The sequence below is a fragment of the Pipistrellus kuhlii genome, unplaced genomic scaffold, assembly GCF_014108245.1.
Source record: "Pipistrellus kuhlii isolate mPipKuh1 unplaced genomic scaffold, mPipKuh1.p scaffold_m20_p_3, whole genome shotgun sequence".
In the NCBI taxonomy this organism is placed as follows: domain Eukaryota; kingdom Metazoa; phylum Chordata; class Mammalia; order Chiroptera; family Vespertilionidae; genus Pipistrellus; species Pipistrellus kuhlii.
The window spans coordinates 148339808-148360963 of record NW_023425529.1 but is presented as its reverse complement, the minus strand read 5'-3'; the positions used below and the strand labels follow the sequence as shown (position 1 = coordinate 148360963).

Here is a 21156-nt window from a genome sequence, read left to right as displayed (position 1 = left end):
TGCTGGAGGTCTGGAGGTCAAGGTGGAGGCTCAGGCTAGAGATAGAAACATGGGAGACATTAGCAGAGCTGGGTTAGATGAGATCACCTAGACAGAGAAGAGAAGATAGCTAAGGGCCAGCTCCAAGGCTCTCCCAACAGTTTATAGCCCTGTCAACAGGCCTGAGTTTGCATTTTGGGAGCTCTGGAGGAACAGCTGAGGAGAGTTAGAAATAGCAGTTATGGAGGCAGGAGAGAAACCTGTGGAGTGTGTGATCATGGAAACCAAGGGAAGTAAGTGTTTCAAAAAGGAGACAATAGCCAGTTGTATCCAATGTTCCTGAGACACAGAATAAGATGAAGGCTGAGAATGGACCGTCAACATAGTAGCTTAGGTGGATTGGTGGGGACAAAATTCTGAATGGAATGAGCTGAGCTGAGAATCAGGTGAGGACATGGGCAGGTATTTAATTCAATAGTGTTTTCTGGGAAGGAGAGCAGAGACATGAGGCATTACCTGGAGGGAAATGTTGGATCGAGGGGAAATGTTTGCTTTGTTTGATGTGGGAGATACTCAGATGTGTTTGGATACAGATGTGAATTAACCGGTGTGTAGGAGGGGAAACTAAAGAAGCAGGAGAGGGAAAAGGTTTTGTGGTTTATCAAGGAACCAGGTTTCCTGGTACTTACATGTTCTCTAAAGTAAGGAATGCAACATCTAAGTGTCCACAAGCAGATCAAAGCATTCTGTAGACTGCTATCGTAATTCAAAGAAAATCTTATTATGATATAATCTTACATATGTGTAGTATATAGACCTGTGTACTTTTAGCTTGTTGCTCAGTGCCTACTTTCCTTTCCCTTTTGTGCCAATCTGTTTCCATTTCTGCCTATTTTAGATAAATAGATTTATTTAGGAATTAGCTAAGCTTTATGTAAACTATGAACAGTTTAACATTCCATTTATAAACCATGGTCTACTAATATAATTTAGCAGTATGTTGGAGAAATTGGAAAGATTAAATATTTTGATTAATCTACCATTCTTCAGTGTGAAACTGACTTTCTTTCTCTTCTGTTTCAGTATCTTACTCTATCTCATACTCGTTTCAGAGAGCACTTCACACTCTGAAATGAGTATTATTTCTTCAGGTCATCTTTGAGATTCTGACTTTCTACTTTGGTTTCCATACCTTTCATGTCTACTCTCACAGACACATGTATATCCATTCAGTCATGTGTACATCTGCATGTAAGTACATGTACATAAATATTCCTCCTTTCACTTGTTGCTTCCTTTTACAACTTTTCAGTACCGCACTTTTGCCCTGTCGACAGGTTAATGGCCCGAATTTGCCAGCCTCTTCTTGTTTTAGCACTACAGGGGTGTTCAGGGGAGTTTGGTGGGAGCAGAAGGATGCTGACCTCAGAGATTTCAATATGGTGGTACCTGCAGGGAACGCCATTGCTTCCCTTCTCTGACTGAGACAGGCATCTCGAGGAAGGGCCCAGGGTTATTCCTTGTCACCATGAATGCTCCCTGAATGGGCTCTCGTACTGGCTCTGTGGGATAATCCAACCTCCACAGGGTGGCTGGAAGAATCTGCTCAAAACAACTGAGTGCCCTATAATGCAAAAGGACTGCAAACAAACACTAAGTAGCAAAAATTGGCTCATGTGTTTTAGAAAAAGTAATCTCCCAAGTAAGAGCACTTTCCTTTGTCTTATCAATAGAACTTTACCCCGTAAGTTTTCAGCTAGGTTTCCTACGCACAGGTTTCATAGTTTAACAAGATATTTCTGTTGCAACAGAGTACAGGAAAAAGGAGCTGACCCATAAGCTCCAGAATGAGGTCGACATGCTGAAGGAGCAGCTGCAGCTCACCAAGTCTCAGTTAGAGGCTTCACAGCATGCCCACGCAGTCAGATTCTCTGAGGTAAGAGGCCAAATTTCCAAACAACGGTATGTTGGGAAGGATCGGCAGTAATTCCTTTTATTTATTTATTTTTAAAATATATTTCATTGATTTTTTTACAGAGAGGAAAGGAGAGAGATAGAGAGTTAGAAACATGGAGGAGAGAGAAAATCCATCAGCTGCCTTCTGCACACCCCCCACTGGGAATGTGCCCGCAACCAAGGTACATGCCCTTGACCAGAATCGAACCCGGGATACTTCAGTCTGCAGGCCGGCCGATTCGCTATCTACTGAGCCAAATCAGTTTTGGCAATAATTCCTTTTAAATGTTTGTAGAATTCACCAATGAAGCCATATCGTCCTGGGCTTTTCTTTGTTGGGAGTTTTGTTTGTTTGTCTGTTTTGGGTTTGTGTGTGTGTGTGTGTGTGTGTGTGTGTGTGTGTGTTTAATGTATTTTTTTTTTAAAAAAATTTCTTGTTTTCAGAGAGGAAGAGAGAGGAGAGAGAGACAGAAACATCCATGATGAGAGGGAATCACTAATCCACTCTCTCCTGTATGCCCCCTACTGGGGATTGAGCTCACAACCCGGGCATGTGCCCTGACTGCTGGTTTCTAGGTCGATGCTCAAACACTGAGCCATGCCAGCTAGGCTGTTGGGAGGTTTTTGATTACTGATTCATTTTTCTTACTCCTTAATGCTCTGTTCAGATTTCCTATTTCTTCATGATCAGTGTTGGTGTAGGTATGTATGTTTTACTCATTTCTTCTAGATTGTCCAATTTGTTGGCATATAATTGTTGCTGGTAGTTTCTTATCCTTTGTAATTCTGTGCTATTGGTTGTAATGTCCCCTCTTTCATTTATAATTTTGAGTCCTCTCTCTTGGTTAGTCTAGCTCAGTGGTTGGCAAACTCATTAGTCAACAGAGTGGCAAACTGTGGCTCGCAAGTTGCGCCGCAGTTTGCCGACCACTAAAGGTTTCTCAATTTTTTCAAAAAACCAATTCTTAGTTTTGTTGATCTTTTCTGTTGTTTTCCTATTCTCTATTATATTTATTTCTGCTCTAATTTATTATTTCCATCCCTTTACTAACTTTGGGCTTTGTTCTTTTTTCTTCTTCTAGTTATTTGAGGTGTAATATTAGGCTGTTTATTTGTGATTTCTTTCTTTATATAGTTGTTTATAGCTATTAAAGTTTCTTAGAACTGCTTTTGTTGCATCCCATAAGTTTTAGTATGTTGTTTCCATTTTCTTTTTTCTCAAGATATTTAAAAAATATATTTTTATTGATTTCAGAGAGAGAGAGAGAGAGAGAGAGAGAGAGAGAGAGAGAGAGAGAGAGAAATATTGATGATGAGAATCATTGATTGGCTGCCTCCTGCATGCCCCCTACTGGGGATTGAGTCCACAACCCAGGCTTGTGCCCTTGATCAGAATCCAACCTGGGACATTGGTCCATAGGCTGATGAGTGGACTCTTCAGTCCACTGAGCCAAACCAGTGAGGGCTCAAAATATTTTGATTTCTTTTTAAAAATCTATTATTTGATTTATTGGTTGTTCAGAAGTGTGTTGTTTGATTTTCACATATTTGTGAATTTTCCGTCTATTACTAATTTGTAGTTTCATACTACTGAGATCAAAAATGATTCTTGAGCCCTGACTGGTTAGTTAAATTAGAGCATCATCATGGTATGCCAAGGTTGCAGGTTCAGTCCCTGGTCAGGGCACATATAAGAATCAACCAAAGAGTGCATAAATAAGTGGAATAACTAATCAATGTTTCTCTTTTTCTCTCCCTTCTCTCTCCCTAAAACCAATTACAAAAATGAAAAAAAAAATAAAAGAAAAGTTGCTTGATATAATTTCAGTCTTCTTGAATTTGTTAGTACTTGTTTTGTCATCTCTCTTAGAGAATGTTCCGTGTGCACTAAGAATGTGTGTCTTCTGCTTTATGTTCTGTATATGTCTGTAAGGTTCATTTGATCTATAGCAGCAATTTTCAAACAGTGTGTTGCAAGAATTTTTAAAACATGAAATATGCAATATCTAACTATTTAGTCAAGGGCACTGACCTCTTTTCCCTTAGATTGTTAAGTTAAAAAAAAAATGACAACAGCCAACACAACAATAGCCATCTGGTGTGAATCAGTTAAAATTATACCTATTTTTCTTGTCAGGTCAGGAAAAATCTATTTTTTGGTGTGCCACAGAATTTTATTTTATTTTTAAATATATTTTATTGATTTTACACAGAAAGGAATTGAGAGAGACAGAGAGTTAGAAACGTCATTGAGAGAGAAACATCCACCAGCTGCCTCTTGCACACCCCCCACTGGGAATGTGCCCGCAACCAAGGTACATGTCCTTGACTGGAATCGAACTGGGACCTTTCAGTCCGCAGGCCGACGCTCTATCCACTGAGCCAAACCAGTCTCGGCAATGCCACAGAATTTTAGTAATCAGTTTATATGTGCCATGAGATGAAAAAGGTTGAAAATCACTGATCTATAGTGTTGTTCAAATCCTGTTTTTCTTCATTGATTTTCTATCTGGATGATCTATCCATTGTTGAGAGCAGGGTATTAAAATCTTCTATTATTGCATTGCTGTTTATTTCTCTTTTTTGTTCTATTTGCTTTATATATTTAGGTGCTCAAATGTCGGATGTATAAATATTTATAATTCTTATATGTTTATGATGAATTCACTCCTTTTTCATTATAGAATGACCTTCTTTGTCTTTTGAGATTTCTTTTTAATGTAGGCATTTACAGCTCTAAATTCCCCCCTGGGCACTGATTGGCTGCTTCCCTTTTTTGGTGTGTTGTGCTTTAATTTTTATTCATCTTAAAGTATTTTCTAATTACCCTAGTACAGTGGTCGGCAAACTTATTAGTCAACAGAGCAGCAAACTGCGGCTCGTGAGCTGCAGTTTGCTGACCACTGCCCTAGTGACTTTAAGAGTATGTCAGTCATTCTTCACATATTTTTATTTTTCAGTTTTTCTTCTGTAATTGATTTCTGACTTTATTCCATTGTGGTTGAAGAATATACTTTGCATGATTTCAATCTTTTAAATTTTATTGAGACTCATTTTGTGGCCTAACACATGGTCTCTTGTGCTGAATCTCCTGTGTGCACTTACCAAGACTGCATATTCTGTTGTTAGGTGCAGTGTTCTGTCTGTATATGTTTATTAGGTCATGTTTGTATATACAATAGTTTGCTCAAGTCCCCAGTTAGGTTAAAAAAAAAAATAACCCTGAAGATCATTGAGAAATCAAAGGCTGATTTGAATTTACTTTATATAAGTGTGAATTTGTGTTTTGGGGGGTGAGATACCCAAATTGATATGAAATCAAGAAAGGCCAATGGACTTGATCTTTTAAAGTATATTTACACTTTATATATGATTGCATGTCAACACTACAAGTTCACAAATCAAAGAACTCTTGATACTTTGGGCATTTGTATTTTAAGGATGTAAGAATGTATATTGCCTTTGGTTTGTAAAAATTGTTGTGTACACACCTGCCATTGTACTAAGTGTTATTGCAAGCCTTACTGAAATATGCAATACGAGCTGACATATTTGAGGTGAAGCTCTGCCCCTTGATTTAAAATTGTATTTTCTTTACATCAGAACTTTTAAAACCATGTTTTAAAATAATTTCAGGAATATGAAATTCAGAAAACAAAAGAGGAAGAATTTCTGAAGTTATTTCATAGGTGGAAGGAAGAAGAAAAGGAGAAATTTGTTGATGAAATGGAAAAATTCAAGGAAATGTGCAAGAAGGAGTTTAAAGAATTAACTTCTAAGAATTCAGCATTAGAATATGTAAGTATTAACCTGAGAAGTCCTCATAATACCTGTAGAATTGTTGCCTTGAAAGGTGGTGTTAAAGCGGCATTATGACCACTTGATCCAAACATTTCTTTCTTTCTTTTTAAAAAAATAAATTTTATTGATTTTTTTACAGAGAGGAAGGGAGAGGGATAGAAAGTTAGAAACATCAATCAGCTGCCTCCTGCACACCCCCAACTGGGGATACGCCTGCAACCAAGGTACATGCCCTTGACTGGAATGGAACCCGGGACCCTTGAGTCCGCAGGCTGATGCTCTATCCATTGAGCCAAACCGGTTTCAGCCAAACATTTTTTAATTGTGCCCAGGCCTAGACACCCCTCATCCCTGAGAATTTTGAGGAATCTTGAGACATACAGAAGACACAGCAAGTCAGAAAAGTAGGAACTTTGTTCATTTGATTGGATGATAGAACAGAAGTTTAGAAAAGCTTAAACCATAAACCATTCCCTGAGTTTTGGAACTTTCCAGGAAAGGCTGACACAGATTACCAGTGTGGGAGGGAAAGGAAGCCAAGTAATTCAGAAAGACAGAGGGAAGACCTTTGCTAGGCCTGGCTGGTCTGGAGCAGGCAGAATGTGGCTAAATGAGCCCCTCTCCCTTGTGGAAGTGGCCTGGCCCTGGTTACATGCATAGATGACAGAGACATGCCTTGCTGGGCTGGGACCTTCATCTCTGTGAGCTTCTACAGATCGTGGCCCCTGTCATCCAGCTAAGAATGACCTGAGGTTGCTGGACAGCTCAGTGTTAAGTGATCCTTAGGGAAAAAGAAACAAGGGACACAAGGGAAGATCTTTGAGCTCCCTCTAGGGGCCAACACGTTGTATAAACTAAAACAAGAGGGATATTTTTGGAATACTTTGTGGGATATTTTGGATCCTTCTCTAAAATGCACCCTGAACTCTCACATAAGGGTAGGCAAACCACCTGTGAACCAGATCTGACCCACCCCTGTATTTGTATGGCTCTTGACCTAACAAAGGTTGTTACATTTTTCAATGGTTGAAAAAGCTAAAAGAAGAATATTTTGTGACATAGGAAAATTATATGAAGTTCCCATTTCAGTGTCCACAAGTAAATTTTTTTTAGAACACAACCATGCTCATTCCTTTACACTTTGTCTATGGTGCTCTTGTGCTGGGTCTGTAGAGTTGAGTGGTCATGACCAAGACCCTATGCATCTAGCAAAACCAGAAATGTTTGCTATCTGGCTCTTCACAAGAAAAGTATGACAGCCCCTCTCATACCTTCATGGGCAGAAGGGTAACAATTGGTGAAGGTGAAATGGATGTTTATGGTCCTGTTCTCGTACCTTTTGAAGTTGTAATTTCAAAAAAAGTTGGGGGGAAATAATATCGATGGCTCTGTGTATCTTTTCTGTAGGCATTCCTTCAGGAAACTTCCTGTGGGTTTAGTTAGCCCCATATTATCTTTCCTTGGTGGCTGCTCTTCTTCCTAAGCATCAGAGCCCACAGGCAGTAGTACTGTCTCTATTCATGATTTCCTCCACCACCCACGGCCCTCTCCAAAACTCATATCTGTGGCCCCTTCTCAAAGGGCTGCCATGTTACCCACAGGAGTGGCTTTTGATACTAACCAGTTTAAGACTGACTTCTTAAAAAAAAAAAAAAAAAAAAAATATATATATATATATATATATATATATATATATATATATGTATATTATTGATTTTTTTTTACAGACAGGAAGGAAGAGGGATAGAGAGCTAGAAACATCGATGAGAGAGAAACATAGATCAGCTGCCTCCTGGACACCCCCTACTGGGGATGTGCCCGCAACCAAGGTACATGCCCTTGACTGGAATCGAACCTAAGACCTTTCCGTCCACAGACTGACGCTCTATCCACTGAGCCAAACCAGTTTCGGCTTAAGACTGACTTCTTATGTTTTCCCCATGAAAGCCACTGCCAATTACCACCCTTTTACCTGAGATTCCCTCCATGGGCCTGTCCCCAGTTCTCTGCCCCAAGGTTAATTTGTAGAATAGGACTTTTCCCTACAGCTTAAAAAAACAACCCTTTATTGAGATATAGATCACATACCCTACAGTTCGCCCACTTAAAGTGGACAATTCAGTGGTTTTTAATGTTTACATACTTATGAAACCATAATCATGGTCATTTTAGAACATTTTTTATTACCCTAAGAAGAAACTTTGTAACACATTGACACTCTTCCCAAACCACTCCTCACCCCCAACACGTGGCAACCACGGATCTACTTTCTGTCCCTATGGATCTGCTTATTCTGGACATTTCATATAAATTGAACCATACAATATGTGACCTTTTGTGAATGGCATCTTTCATTGTTATAATGTTTTCAAAATTCATCCATATTTTAATATTTGTCAATATTTTTGTTGTTGTTGCTGAATTATTTTCCATTGTCTGGAATAACCATATTTTATTTGTGTATGCATCAGTTGGTGGAATTTGTGATGTGTGCCCTTTTTGGCTGTCTACAGATTTTAAATTATTTAAATGGGGTATTTTTTAGAACAGAGTTAAGTTTATAGAAAAATTGAGCAGATAGTTCAGAAATAAGCTCCCCTTTCCTACCTTGTACATCTTGAAATATCCGGACATCTTAAATTGGTGGATTTGTTACAACTAATGAACCAATATTGATGCACTTGTATAATTAAAGTTCATATTTCTTTCCAATTTCTTTGACTTTTACCCAATGTTCTTTCTCTAGTTGAGGATCTCATTTAGACATCATAGTACATTTAGTTGTCATATCTGCTTAGGCTCCTGTCTGTGACAGTCAGATTTGTTTCTGATGACCTGGACAATGTATATTGTAGGATGCCCCTCTATTAGAATTGATTTGATATTCTTCTCATGGTCAGACTGGGCTTACAGGGTCTGGGGAAGAAGACCTCAGAATTAGAGTGCAATTTTCATTACATCACATCAAGGGTATACACAATCTAAATGATTTATGGTATTGATATTCATCTTGACCACTGGTTGAGGTCACGTCTGTCAGGTTTCTCCATCAAAAAGTAACCACCCCCTATTTCATATTGTTCACACTTTGCAAAGAAGTCTCTATTTGCAGCCCAGTAAAGGGTAAAATTAAAATGTTATGTCCGTAATGGGTTCACAGATGTCATCCTGGATGAAGCTGGCCTCGTCACTAAATTATCTTGAGAATGAACTGCCCCCAGTTCCTTTGTTTTTGGCAACTGTAATATGCCAATCAAAAATTTTAAGACACATTGCCTGAGACCAGAAAGTTAGGTCTTCCTTTCCCTTTTTAATCCTGTGCATGTTCCTTTGTTGGAAGAAACAAAAGAAGAAAACCACTGGAAAGGAGAAGTAAGAGCATCCAATAGGATAGTCAGATTTAAAACATGGGTACATGCTCCCCAACTTTATTTTCTGTTTCAGACTTACAAAAATATAAACATTTATATTGGTGGTTTTTGTTTTTTATTTTATAGCAATTGTCAGAAATTCAGAAGTCCAATATGCAGATCAAGTCCAACTTAGGCACGTTAAGAGATGCCCACGACTTTAAGGAAGAGCGTCCTCAGTATGCCCAGGATTTCCAAAATGTGATGCAATTTCTTGATAGTCAGGTATGTGAAAGCGGGCAATAACTGTGGCTGAGGCCTCACTTTTCCTAGGGGAGTAATTTACAGCAAGCGTCTTCTACAGAAAAAGTATTTATGTCTTTCAGTGACCATGAAGGCAGCTGATTCTATTTCCTTGTCTTCTAATACATGCATAATTCATAATAGGTGTTCACTAGCTGCTTGTTAATTAACCGATGTGGGTACAAAACAGTTGGCAAAATTGTTTCATTTTCCCTTAAGATAATAGATCATTTGTATTGGTTAACATTATCTCGGTGTCTGTTCAGATGTAGGTCTCAGTTTCAAAAGGCATGGAAAGGCATATGGAAGTGCTAACTTTATTTTTAGAGCTAAAACATAAAAACTGCCTTGGTGAATTGATAAGCTTTTACATTTATCAAACATAATTGCATGCTGGTTTAGGGGCACATTGTGTATTACCAAGAAACAAATAGAGATCAAAGTTTATAACTTCAGGATTATTTTAAAAAGCAGTAATAGCCAGGGGAAGGTCAATGGGTGGGTGGGGGGGAAGGAGACATATGCGCTACTATTTGTAATACTTTAAACAGTAAGAAAATTTAATAAAAAAATAAAAAGCAATAATACCATAGAAGCTTCTAATTAATTTCAGAGAGAAGGAGGGGGTGAGGGGCGTGGCAGGGAGTGACTAACCAAAAACTTTAATGCATATATGCATAGCCGATGGACACAGATAACAGAGTGGTGAAGGTCTGGGAGGGGTGGGTGTGGGGTGAAGGGGGTCCATTGAGGGGGAGGGGGGAATAAAGGGACATCTATAACACTTTCAGCAATAAAGATTTTTTAAAAAGCAATAATACATCATCTTAAAAAATAAGCATGTTTTGGAAATATGAACAACAGTCACTGCAGCTTGTTTTGCCTCTCACGTCTTGCTTCCCTCCCACAAATCTACCGTCCACGTTACAGGCAGCTGACCACGTCACTGTCCTGTCTAGAATTTTTCAGCAGCTCCCTGTTTTTCACAGAACAAAGTCTCGGTCCTTTAGCCAGCACTCCAGGTCCCTGAGGATCTGGACCCAGTGTCACCTGCCACCTTTCTTGGCTTTGCCAGCAGCACCAAACAGCAGAAACGTGGCATTCTGCCTTCTGCTTTTGCTCTTGTGACTTTCTTTGTCAAGCAGCTCCCCGCTGCAGGACCTGCCGTTTACCGATTCAGCTGGGGCAGCACCGCTTCGGAGAGTTCTTCTGGAGTCCTTCCCCCAGCAGGACTCGATCACATGTGCATTATGTGGGAACTATTGTTCAGTCCACCTCCTTCCTATACAGGGAAGGACCTTCCTCTCTGTCCTGCCCAGCGAGGTGTCTGGTACGTGGTAGGAGACCAGCTGTTGACAGTTGCTCCAGCAGGCTGGTCTCTCATGAATTAAAGAACCCAGTTATAAAATCCTAAGGTCCCACCTAATTATCTCCTGTCTTCTTCCTGTGAGCTGTGTTGTCAATTCAGAACACATGGACTTAGAAAACTTGGTGTTTCCCTCTAATTTCTTAGTTTGGCCAGTTAGTGTGTGTGTGTGTGTGTGTGTGTGTGTGTGTGTGTGTGTGTGTATATATATATATATATAATTTTAAAAAATATATATATTTTATTAATTTTTCACAGAGAGGAAGGGAGAGGGAGAGAGAGTTAGAAACATCGATCAGCTGCCTCCTGCACACACCCCCATCGGGGATGTGCCCTCAACCAAGGTACATGCCCCTGACCGGAATCGAACCTGGAACCCCTCAGTCCGCAGGCCGACACTCTATCCACTAAGCCAAACTGGTTTCGGCAGTACCAATATATTTTAAAACAAAATTTCATTGGAACAGAGCTATACCCATTCATTTAGATTTTTGTCTTTGGCTGTTCTGCTATCACTAGAAGTAGTGACCCAGGCATCTGACTCCAAGAGCTAAAATACAGGGATGGACAACAGTAGGTTTGCAGTTGTTCAAATGGAAAAAAGACATGCAGATTATGATTATTACAATAGCTTTATCAACTCAAGTGGATGTCACAATGCAACTGTAAATCTTCTTTTCCCACCCCTGTATTTACTATTAGTCCCTTCACAGAAAATGTTTGCTGACACCTGCCTTAGAGTGGGGGTGGGCAGGGGCTGGGTGGAGAGGGGTTAAGGGGGGACTAATGGGAGACATCTATAATACTGTCAGTAACTAAAAATAAAATAAAAATATACCAATGTGTTCAACCATTTTGACTGTATATATTCTAAAAATGCCTGCTAACATTTTACCCAATAGTTGGGTTTCCTAGGTACCCACTAAAAAGAAAGTTTCCATTTTGAATAGATTTCACCTTTACAGTTGCACATAAATTACTCTTTTACTGTTTCCTAGGAAAACAAGTGGACAGCTCGCATTCAAGCTCTTCATCAAGAACATGAAAAAGAGAAGGATCAGGTAAGATTAAGAAACCACCTCTATGTTCATTGCAGCATTATTTACAATAGCCAAGATATGCAAGCAACCTAACTGTCCATCAATAGACAGATGGATAAAGAACATGTAGTACATATTACAATAAAATATTAATCAGTTATAAAAAAAATAAAGAAATCTTGCCATTTGTGACAACATGGATGGACCCAGAGTGTATTATCATAAACGAAATAAATCAGACAAAGGTAAATACCATATGATTTCACTTACATGTAGAATCTAAAAAATGAAATAAACAAAGAAACTCAGATTAAAGAGAACAAATTGGTAGTTGCCAGATGGAAGGGGGTTTGGAGGATAAGTGCAAAAGGTGAAGGGATAAAGAAGCACACATTGGCAGTTATAAAAATAGTTGTAGGGATGTAAAATACAGCATAGGAAATAAAGTCAATAATTCGATATAATAAAAGCCCAGCAAACAAATGGCAGAATGACCAGAACTACCAGTTGACCAGTCGCTATCATGAGCACTGACCACCAGGGGGCAGGAGCTCAACACAGGAGCTGCCCTCTGGTGATCAGTGAGCTCCCACAGTGGGAGTGCCACTGGGATGACTGGGCTGAGCAGTGCTCCCTCAGCGGGCTGGCAGACCATGCCCCCACCAGTGCATGAATCCCGTGCACTGGGCTTCTAGTATTGTAATAACAATGTATGGTGTCGGATGGGTACTAGAATTATCAAAGTATTACTTCCTAAGTTATATAAAGGTCATATCTCTATGTTGTACACCTGCAAGTAATATAATTTTGTGTATGTCTACTGTATCTGGAAACAAAAAAATAAAAAATAAATCAGTGACCTATAAATGGGTCATTTTTGCAAAGGATATTTGCTTTTCTTTATAATTAAGATAGTATTTTTTTTACCTATAATTTGTGAAGAAATGTATAGCAAAAAATTAAAATTACTTATAATTTCAATACCAAAGATAACCACTGCTACTGTTACTTAATAAATTCTTCATTTTTGAATGCATTTCTAATTTTTTCATACAATGTGGCAGTCTAAATAATTTTTAAATAAAGGCAAGGATTATTCACAATAAAACCATTTTTATGAAATCAAAATTTAATTATAACACTGATTCCCTTTCAGCTGAGTGTATAGAAATTTATGTGTCAAAATGATTTTACACTAGTGCAAACATTTTTTATTTTTTCACTTTCAATTGTTTGTATTTTGTAGCCTTTTGGATCCCCTGTGTCTGTGTGTGGGTGGCTTAAAAACATGTTTATTTCTCACTGTTCTAGAGGTTATGATTCTGGGTGTTAATCAACTCAGTTCATGGTGACAGCCCTCTTGCAGAAGGCCACTGTATTGTCACATGGCAGAGAGGGTAGGGGTGGGGGTGGGGAGAAAAGGAAGGGAGGGAAAGAAAGCTCATGTCTTTTATTATAAGGGCACTAATTCCATCCCATCATGAGGACCCTACCTCTAAAACTTCATTTAAATCTACTGACCTTCCAAAAACCCCATTTCCTAATACCATCACTTTGGGGGTTGGGGATTCACCAGGAATTTGCGGGGGACACAAACATCAAGTCTATAAGGCCAAGGGGAAGGGATTAATCAGGGCCTGTGGTCTGGGGGTGCAAACTTGAGCCATTTTAGATTTCTGCCTCTTACACCCTCCTCTGGCCTTGCTTTACCTTTCATCAGCAACTGTTTAATCTAAGTAAGGTAGTCCCCTCCCTTTATTATTCTCACCACTTCATGAGTGTAGCTCTGATCCCTATTTTAAACCATTTTTTGCTTACTTGTTTACTTGTTTAATTTCTGCTTCTCCAACCAGATCCCTAGCCCTACAAGGAAGGGATTTTGTTTAGTTCTCCATTATAATCCCAACATTCAACAATGTGCCTAACAAGTGATTGAAACTCCTTAACTATTTTGCTAGATCTCCACAAAGGGATCATTCAACCATGTTTCTGGGGATGGAGAAATGCTAATTGTAAGGTTTGGAAGATTGTAAGGGATGAAAGAGTTGTCTGTCCGTATGAGCATGGCACTTGAACCCGTGCCCTTTTAACCTTAGGGCCCTGCTTGTGTGCCTCACTGCCTTGCTTACTTCTCAGGTGGTGGGCACTTAGCCAGCCGGGGAGGGAAATAGACAGGGGCAACTTAGCCAGTTTTTCTGAAAGAATGTTCTAGTTTTCCTTTGAGGTGCTCAAAGGTGGTGGTTACTAAAGAGGGTTGCCCTTCAGAACGACCCGAGGCTCTTTTCCAGAATACACATGTGCCACTGTACAACGTGAGATTCCCCTTCCATAGGTAAGTCTGGGATAGGCATATTTGGTTGGGGGAGAAAAGGGAGAGACACAAAAAACCAAACCAGGACAATTCTGTCTTGGATCCATGTTTTGAACCACTGCTCTTAGATTATTTGAAGTTCCTGCTCTTTCTTTTAATATATTTTATTGATTTTTTTACAGAGAGGAAGGGAAAGGGACAGAGAGCTAGAAACATTGATGAGAGAGAAACATCGATCAGCTGCCTCCTGCACACTCCCCACTGGGGATGTGCCCGCAACCAATGCACATGTCCTTGACTGGAATTGAACCTGGGACCTTTCAGTCTGCAGACCAATGCTCTATCCACTGAGCCAAACCGGTTTTGGCTGAAGTTCCTGCTCTTATTGTTCAAGGCATCTTAAAGCACTGGTATCTAGGGACAGAATTAGGGTCTTCCTTATGAATAGGGGTTAGTTTTAATCCTTGGTCTTTTAAGGAAAGCACCTTGTATTCCAGGCAGCTGTGGGGAAGTCAGTGGCCTCCTGGCACAATAAAATGCACGTTGCAGAGTTTTACACTTACCACGGCAAGTCATGCTAGAGAGGAGCAACTGTTGGTTCCCAGTGAGGCGCCTCATTTCACGGATTGGGAGTGTGGAGTGTCTGTGCCGCCGCTAGGCTATGCTGCTTCCTTGTCTGTTGGTTTTGTTTGTTCAGAAGCTGCTGACTTCTGCCTTCGTTTCCCTTAAGTCCTAACAGAGGGGTGAATTCAATCAGTGTAGACATCTCTGCCTGAGACCTAACTATTAATTATTCCACATGATTGGTGCCTACTGTTCCTACAATGCACATATTGTATTTCTCTGTTTAAGGGAAATTGCGTTTGCCAGCTTTTTATTGCTTTACCTAGATGGTTGGCAGTCGTTTTATTTTTATTTTTAAATGACATTGGTAGGAGTTCAAAGGGAGTCACAGATAAATGATGGTATACCCTTTTGACCCAATTGGGAAATTGTAGAATGGTCAGGAAAGGTGGATGGTATGATGTGATAGGAAAAAAAAGCAAAGACTTGAAGTATTCGAAGGTCATAACAGATGGGCTCAAAGAGCTATAGGTTTGTTGAAATATCCGTTAGTTAGATGATCGCATTCCTCTCAGTGAACTTTTATGTAACTTTGTGGTCATTTTTCACTTCTAATATCAAAGTGGTATCATCCCCTAGGTTTTCCTATGTCCTCTTTCTTCTTGGGGCCTGGAATGACTCCCCATATTATTATTATTTTTAAATATATATATTTTATTGATTTTTTACAGATAGGAAGGGAGAGGGATAGTTAGAAACATTGATGAGAGAGAAACACCGATCAGCTGCCTCCTGCACACCCCCTATTTGGGGATGTGACCGCAACCAGGATACATGCCCTTGACCGGAATTGAACCTGGGACCCTTCTGTCTGAAGGCTGATGCTCTATCCACTGAGCCAAATCAGCTAGGGCAACTCCCCATATTATTGATCCTAAACCTCTACCCAGAACCCCACACATCTTTACTGGCTTTTACTTCTATTTTCCAGCTCCGTGTTTCCCAAACTGCTTTTGGGGGCACTCTTCCAGTTATTTGTAAAAATGTAGAGAAGATTCTTGACAATGTCCTCCTTGGGGGAAAATTCTTAGCATCCACTAGGATATGAAAGGATATTTTCCGTCCTCACTCGGGAAACCTTTTTTTAACTTGGTTTTAACCCAGTGTTTGTCTAACCTCATGCAAGCACAGAGTGCCTCAGATGGGGGACCCTGCAGTGTATTGATTAAGAGCATTAACTTTTGGTTGTTGTTGTTTTTTAATGTGATTGGACTATTTTTAGAGCAGTGTTAGCTTCACAAGAAATTGAGCAGAAAGCACAGAGAATTTGTAAATACTCTCTGCCCCCATACCCAGTAAGCACAGCCTCCCCCACTATCAACATTCCATACCAGAGTGGTACATTTGTTACAATCAATGAACTTACAGTGACACGCCATTATCATCCACAGTCCAAAGCTTACTTGAGGGTTCACTCTTGGTATTCTGTATTCTATAAGCATCTACCATTACAGTTTCATACAGAATACTTTTACTGCCCTAAAGATCCTCTGGGCTCTGCCTATTCATTCCTCCCTTTCCCCTAATCCCCTATCTTTTCACTATTTCTGTACTTTTCCCTTTTCCAGAATGTCATATAGTTGGATCCATACTGGATATAGCCTTTTTATATTGGCTTCTTCCACTTAGTAATATACATTTAAAGTTCCTCCAAGTCTTTTCATGGCTTGATAGCTTTTTTAATGCAGAGTAATATTCTATTGTCTGGATGGACCACAGTTTATTTACCCATGCATCTAGTGAAGGGCATTTTGGTTGCTTCCAAATTTTGGCAATGTTGATTAAAGCTGCCATATACATCTGTGTGCAGGTTTCTGTGTGGACATGAGTTCTCAACTCCTTTGGGTAAATACCAAGGAGCATGAATGCTGGATTGTATGGTAAGAATATGTGCAGTTTTATAAGAAACTGCCAAACTGTTTTGTAAAGTGGCTGTACCATTTTGCATGAGTTCCTGGGGGCTGCTTGATTGTGTATAAGTATTATTTATTTATATCTTTCATAACATAGACACTACATTTGGGAGTGTTGACTTTGAAACCAGGCAGGAAAGTTCAAATCTGGGCTCTTCCCCCTCTAGCTGTCTGAGTCTTTCAAATGCTTAACACAGCCTCTAGCAGATGACCAGTCACTGGTTAAAAAAACACAAAACAAAACACACACACACACACAAAAAAAAAACATACCAAAAAAAAAACCAAAAAACAACAACACAAAAAAACAAGCAAGTCAAAAATGCTGCTCCAGACACCTTTTGTATCCCTCACAGGCTTGGTTACTCTCTCTCCCGCCCCTCTTATTTGTTCTGTACATCTCTGTCTCCATTCCCACACCGTAGGCTTGGAATGTCCTCAGCTCCGATTACCAACTTTCTCTCCCCACTCCCCACCCCTTCTGTTTAAGCAACTACTGAAAGAGCTTTAAAAATCTTTTCCTAGCCCTAACCAGTTTGGCTCAGTGGCTAGAGCGTTGGCCCGAGGACTGAAGGATCTTGGGTTCGATTCCAGTCAGGAGCACGTTTAATTCTGTTGCAGTCTCTATCCCAGGCCCCGGGGGCCCAATGCAGGAGGCAACCAACTGATGTGTCTCTCTCACATCGATGTTTCTGTCTCTCCCCATCCTTTCCACACTCTCTAAAAAATCAATAGAAAAATATCCTTAGGTAAGAATTAGCAAACAAATAAATAATCTTTCCCTAAATTACTGAAAACAAATTATTCTTGAATTCTTTTCATTTAATATATGATATCCCCTGACACTAATCTCTAAAGATAAATCTATCTATGAGTCTTTGGATCTCTCTGTCCTTTGCATCTCTCTCTTTCTCTTCTTTCAGTCATTCCTTTCTTCCTCTCCTCCTCTTTTTTCCTCTGCCCTCCTCCCTCCACCTTCCTTTTCTCAATAAGTATTCACTGAGAACCCGCAGAACCAGAGGTTGTGGTAGTGGCTGGACATGTAAACATAATCAAGATGGGCTCTCTCGCCCAAGGAGTGCACATTTGTGCCAGGACAACAAAAGTGGACATGGGAAGGACAGGACTGCTTGGGGTCGCAGCCGCTCTGTGGAGAAGCCTTGGCCCTTTGTCATCGATCATCCCTGTTATTTCATGTAATGTGCTCAAGTTCACTCAGCTGTTCACATTATCAGTGATGTCTGTCAGCTTCCTGGGAACAGAAATGAAGTCCCTTGTCCAGCCAGGGCCTTGGTACCCAGTGACCAAAGATTTACTCCATGGCTTAGTAGGCACAGATAACATAAGGCCAGGCATGCACATATACACTGCAGAAGACAGTTTCCATGCAATGTGCAGACTGATGCCTTTCTGAATTCTTTTTCCAGCTCCTGTCACATATAGAGAAACTTCAAAATTTAATGATAGACAGTCTAAATGCAAACAATGTTTTCTACAAGAAAAGGATGGAAGAGCAAGGACAGAGATTTCAGGAACACATTGAACCGATTATCAATCAGAGACCACAGGTATTTTTGGCTACCTATGGGCACTGGTTTTCTTTAAGCAGAGCAATTTATCTAAGAACATGCTTATTTTAGAACATTTGTAAGTTGGACAAAGATGGAAATTTTTTTTCTATAGTTGTTTGTAAAAGTAAATTCAATCAAATAATTTTTAAAAGGTATTTAAAAATACTATAGAGCAGGTTTATTCAATTAGAATTCAGAACAAATTTGCAGGTTGGTAAGAATTTCCTTTTGTGATTACTTTGAGAAGCAGCTGAGTCCAGATGCTGCTTTCTTTAAAGTTCATTTGTCCTCTCTTGTCTTTGGAGGATTTTATGAGAAGGTTAATTTACTAAGTCCAGTATCTATCCATTATCCAATATGTCCCTATCTGATTTCAAACATGTTTCCCTAGAAGATTGTTTTTCTTTGCAGATAAAAGAATTTACCAGTAAACCAGTAAACTGTGTCATTGAACCCAAAGGTAAGCGGACCAGGATTCCAGTGCTGGAGGAAGGCAGGCTCCCTCACCATTGGCTGGGCATCAGAAGAATGTGGAGTCCAGTGGCTTATGGGTGCTAAGATGGCATTCTTCTGGCTATTTTAATTTGAGAGATCCTTTATTGCAACCTAGAAAGTTGAAGGATTTTAAATACCTAAATGATTATTGAATGGTCTCCCATAATTTTCATCAGAATATTGTTATGCTCAGTAACATTTTTCCTCTGTACGCATATGCAGTCAATGGAGTGAGGATTATAAGGGTCTGGAGACAGACTGCGCTCAACTCCCATCTCTGGCACTTTGTAGCTTTGTGAGTCTCTGCCTCAGTTTCCACAGTTCTAAAGTTGGAATATTAATAATAACTTTATCTTAGGATTGTTACAGGGAGGATGTGTGAAAAGCACTCCTATTAAACATTCGTTAGTGTTAGCTATTGTCATTGATAGTGAAACCAATTATTATAAAGTATTGGAGAGGCTAACTGCATTATTCTCACTTGCAGTTGTTTGGGGTTACAGGTTTGTCCTAAGCATAGTGAGGGCACATATAACCTGCTACTAACTGTAGCAATGATAGCACCCATGTCTGTGTCATTCAAGAGAGAGTCTGGATGGGAGACTGGCAGCCAGAAGTCCAGGGTCTCACAATAAAACATGAAGCTTGCCTTCCGCTGGTCTCCTTCCAAGTGATCCCATCTTTCCTGCATGTCTCAGGTTGTTAAGGCACCTTGTCTACTCAAGAGGCTAACGGGACTAACTGGGATTGGAAAGGGGCGTATGAGCTGGGTTTTCTCTCTGTTTCAGGAAAGACATTGACCTGCACACTGGTTTCCTTCTTGTTTTGAGAGAGAGGTTTGGGAAGGGCCATAGTTCCCTATAACTTCTCTTTGAATAGTATTGATGAATACCTACATGATTATTTAAATAGCATAAATATTGTGCTATTTTATATAATAAATAATAAAATATTATTTAAATAGTAGTGAAGAAAACCTGTATGATTATTTAAATAGCATAAATATTTGTCTGAAAAGTATTTTTAGGAAAAGTTAGCTTTTAAGGATTTCTGTTAAACATCTCTATTGGGAGTGTCACTATATGTTGTTTTGTGGGAGGAAAAGACTAGGGTAAGTGCTGGCAAATATATATACCATAGCTTGTGATTTTTGTTATCAATTTATTTATTTTTTATTATTTCAGGGAATTCTTTAATCTGGCAAACTATTGAACCTAAGCCACCTGCCCAGGCTGCACCTAGTAAGTTTCCATCGTAAGCTCAGGATTCTAACAGTATTTTCTAAAGTGCTAAACCAATACATAGCTTCTACTTATTTCTAGACATTTCTCTTTGAAAATCCATGTTTGCAAATTACATGATAATATGTTTTAATTCCTGCCTTTCACCTACTTCTAAAGCCAAGATGGTAAATATCCCCGTGTCTTTGTGATTATATCAGTTAGCCATTCCTATTATTTCGTAGCTCACCTAATAAAGCGATGACTACAAATTCTTTGGCATCATTCCAGCTCATACTCTCAGGTTTCCCAAGGTAACACACTGTGAAGAAGTGACTGTGTGGCAGCCACCACACGTTGGCCTCCCTGGGACTCCCGGTGCTGCAGGCTTTGAAGTGATGTTCCCTCTGTCACTCAGTCGAGTTCAGCTCAGCACAACTGTCTCCTGGAGCAATCAGGATTTCATTATAATCCAAAAAGACATAACCTGTATACTGTTTAGAATTGAACAGATTGTCTCTTCATTTGAGATATTTTTGTTTCCAATTAGGGAAGGGGAAGGGTGCAGGAGGTAAGGGAGCAGGTGATCCTGGGTGAGAGAGGATGTGAGCGAACAGGGATGTAAATACAGGGCAGGCCTGCACTGAGGCTGGGCACTGAGTGGCTCCCTTTTATATGGGCCCAGCTCTGTGTAAAGAGGAAAGAACATCTATGAATGTGATTGGGAATGTGGCACTACTGGCTGAACATGCTAATGGTTTTAATGTATTTAACCCATTCCCTTGGGACGCTTTTTGAGGACTTTTTTAATGCTGCTTTTGGAATCTGAAGAGGTTGAGAAGTGCTGAAGGGGAGATGGCAGTTTAAATGCCAAGAGTAGGGCCGAGGGGAGGGCAGAAGCTGGACATATATCTTATGAAATAAAGAAAACAATACAGCTGTGACCGGTTTGACTCAGTGGATAGAGCATCGGCCTTTGGACTGAAAGGTCCCAGGTTCGATTCCGGTCAGGGACATGTACCTTGGTTGTGGGCACATCCCCAGTAGGAGGTGTGCAGGAGTCAGCTGATTGATGTTTCTCTCTCATCAATGTTTCTAGCTCTCTATCCCTCTCCCTTCCTTTCCATAAAAAATCAATAAAAGAAAAGAGAAAGAAAAAGAAAACAATACATTTCAGAGAAGGATGAAAGGTTAAAAAGCACTTGATTATTATTGCCCACACTTTCA

The 21156-nt window shown here is 39.8% G+C and overlaps 1 protein-coding gene across 10 annotated transcripts in view; it reads left to right on the top strand.

Annotated features, from left to right (window-relative positions):
* The window catches only part of DZIP1 (DAZ interacting zinc finger protein 1), a 54256-nt gene that overhangs the window by 10676 nt on the left and 22424 nt on the right, over positions 1-21156 (top strand). For 8 of the 10 annotated variants that reach the window (XM_036456338.2, XM_045588739.1, XM_045588740.1 and 5 more), the window contains 7 exons: positions 1791-1915; positions 5572-5733; positions 9234-9371; positions 11754-11816; positions 18071-18211; positions 18626-18674; positions 19894-19950. In XM_036456338.2, coding sequence (XP_036312231.1) covers positions 1791-1915; positions 5572-5733; positions 9234-9371; positions 11754-11816; positions 18071-18211; positions 18626-18674; positions 19894-19950 — 735 coding nt within the window. The remainder of the gene's footprint in view (positions 1-1790; positions 1916-5571; positions 5734-9233; positions 9372-11753; positions 11817-18070; positions 18212-18625; positions 18675-19893; positions 19951-21156) is intronic. The other 2 variants (XM_036456343.2, XM_036456344.2) reach the window with 2 other exon arrangements.